This window comes from Volvox carteri (assembly GCF_000143455.1).
Source record: "Volvox carteri f. nagariensis unplaced genomic scaffold VOLCAscaffold_427, whole genome shotgun sequence".
Classification (NCBI taxonomy): domain Eukaryota; kingdom Viridiplantae; phylum Chlorophyta; class Chlorophyceae; order Chlamydomonadales; family Volvocaceae; genus Volvox; species Volvox carteri.
The window spans coordinates 7,610-8,852 of record NW_003307955.1 but is presented as its reverse complement, the minus strand read 5'-3'; the positions used below and the strand labels follow the sequence as shown (position 1 = coordinate 8,852).

General features: G+C 63.2%; 1 protein-coding gene across 1 annotated transcript in view; it reads right to left on the bottom strand.

The window, feature by feature from the left end:
* Nucleotides 1-59: 59 nt before the first annotated feature.
* Nucleotides 60-1,243, bottom strand: part of VOLCADRAFT_101163 (uncharacterized protein) — a gene marked incomplete at both ends in the record, with an annotated part of 4,081 nt that continues 2,897 nt past the window's right edge. The window contains one exon of the mRNA XM_002959615.1: nt 60-1,103. Within this exon, the coding sequence (XP_002959661.1) occupies nt 60-1,103 (1,044 nt within the window). The remainder of the gene's footprint in view (nt 1,104-1,243) is intronic.

Genomic DNA, 1,243 nt, shown 5'->3' with positions numbered 1-1,243 from the left:
TGCTTGATTATCCTCTTGCGCTCGTGCGGTGTAGTGTAGAGCGGCCGGAGCAGACGGACGTGGTCCAGCATCTTGAAGCGGGTCAGCAGCACATACAGGGTGGCGCGCTTGATGCCGTTGGGTGGGACAGCGAGATCCACCAGCCAGCACTCGTCTTTGAAGCTGCGGCCTTGCACGAAGTAATCGGTGACCGCCTGGCGGTCGCCGAGCGGCACGTTCAGGCGCCGGATCTGCTTTGTGATGGTGCCGTACCCGGCGGCAGGCATCTCCACCTCGGCAATGCAAGACGCCCGGGGTGACAGGATGAAGGCACCACCCCTGCTGGCGTAGTCTCCAAGGCCCTGCAGCACGGTGCCGGGGATGTGGCCGCTTATAGGCCGCACAATGACGGCCACCGGAAGGTACTTGAGCCGGCGGTAGGGGCCACGGCCGTCATCGGCTGGCTCGTGGCCATCCTCAAGCAGGCCGCAGGCTTCCACCTCGTTGTTGTGGCTCGCTCCGGCATCGGCAGCTGTCATATCAAGGAGGATGTATCGGGCGCCATGGTAGTACCACGTGTCGGCGGTGGTGTGGCCAAACTCGTGATCCTTGATCCGCATTGCAACTGCTTTCTCCACGTGTGTCAGGGCCGGTTCCGCAGCAGCACCACGCTTCTGGACAGGGACGTGGTCCGCATTCCACACCACAAGGCGCTGATTCTTGCGCTGTGCCTCCAGCATGATGAGCCGGGTATTGAGTGTGTGGCGTGGTTCGTTCCTCTGCAGCACGACGCGCGGCTCGAGGTGTGCCAGGTCGGCCAAGTCGACGATGGCGCGGCTGTTAAGGTCGTCGACCATCTCGGCTATGCGCTGCTCGGTGGCTGGCTCACCGCCAAACATAGAGGCATACTCTGTCAGGCGACGACCAGAGGGGCTGCTGTCCTGGCGCTGCTGCTTCTCCAGCAAGAAGACCGTCTTAGCCAGGGATCGGTAAACCTGGAAGCCCTCAAGTATGCAGCTCTGCGTCTGTGGGACGGCCAGGGGCCGGCGTGCTGCTGCTTCGGGTTGCTGCTGACCGCCTTGAGATCCAGCGGCGGCCTCATTAGGGTCGTCATCGTTGTCCTCCTCTCCGTGCAGAGGTTGCGCGGTTGGGACAGAGGGCGAGAACTGAGGGTTGCATTCCACAGCAGCGGCGTACTTGTAGAGGGGCGGGCCACCTGGCTTCGGGTGCTGGAACTCGTCGCCCGTGTTGGCGCTAGGACGGC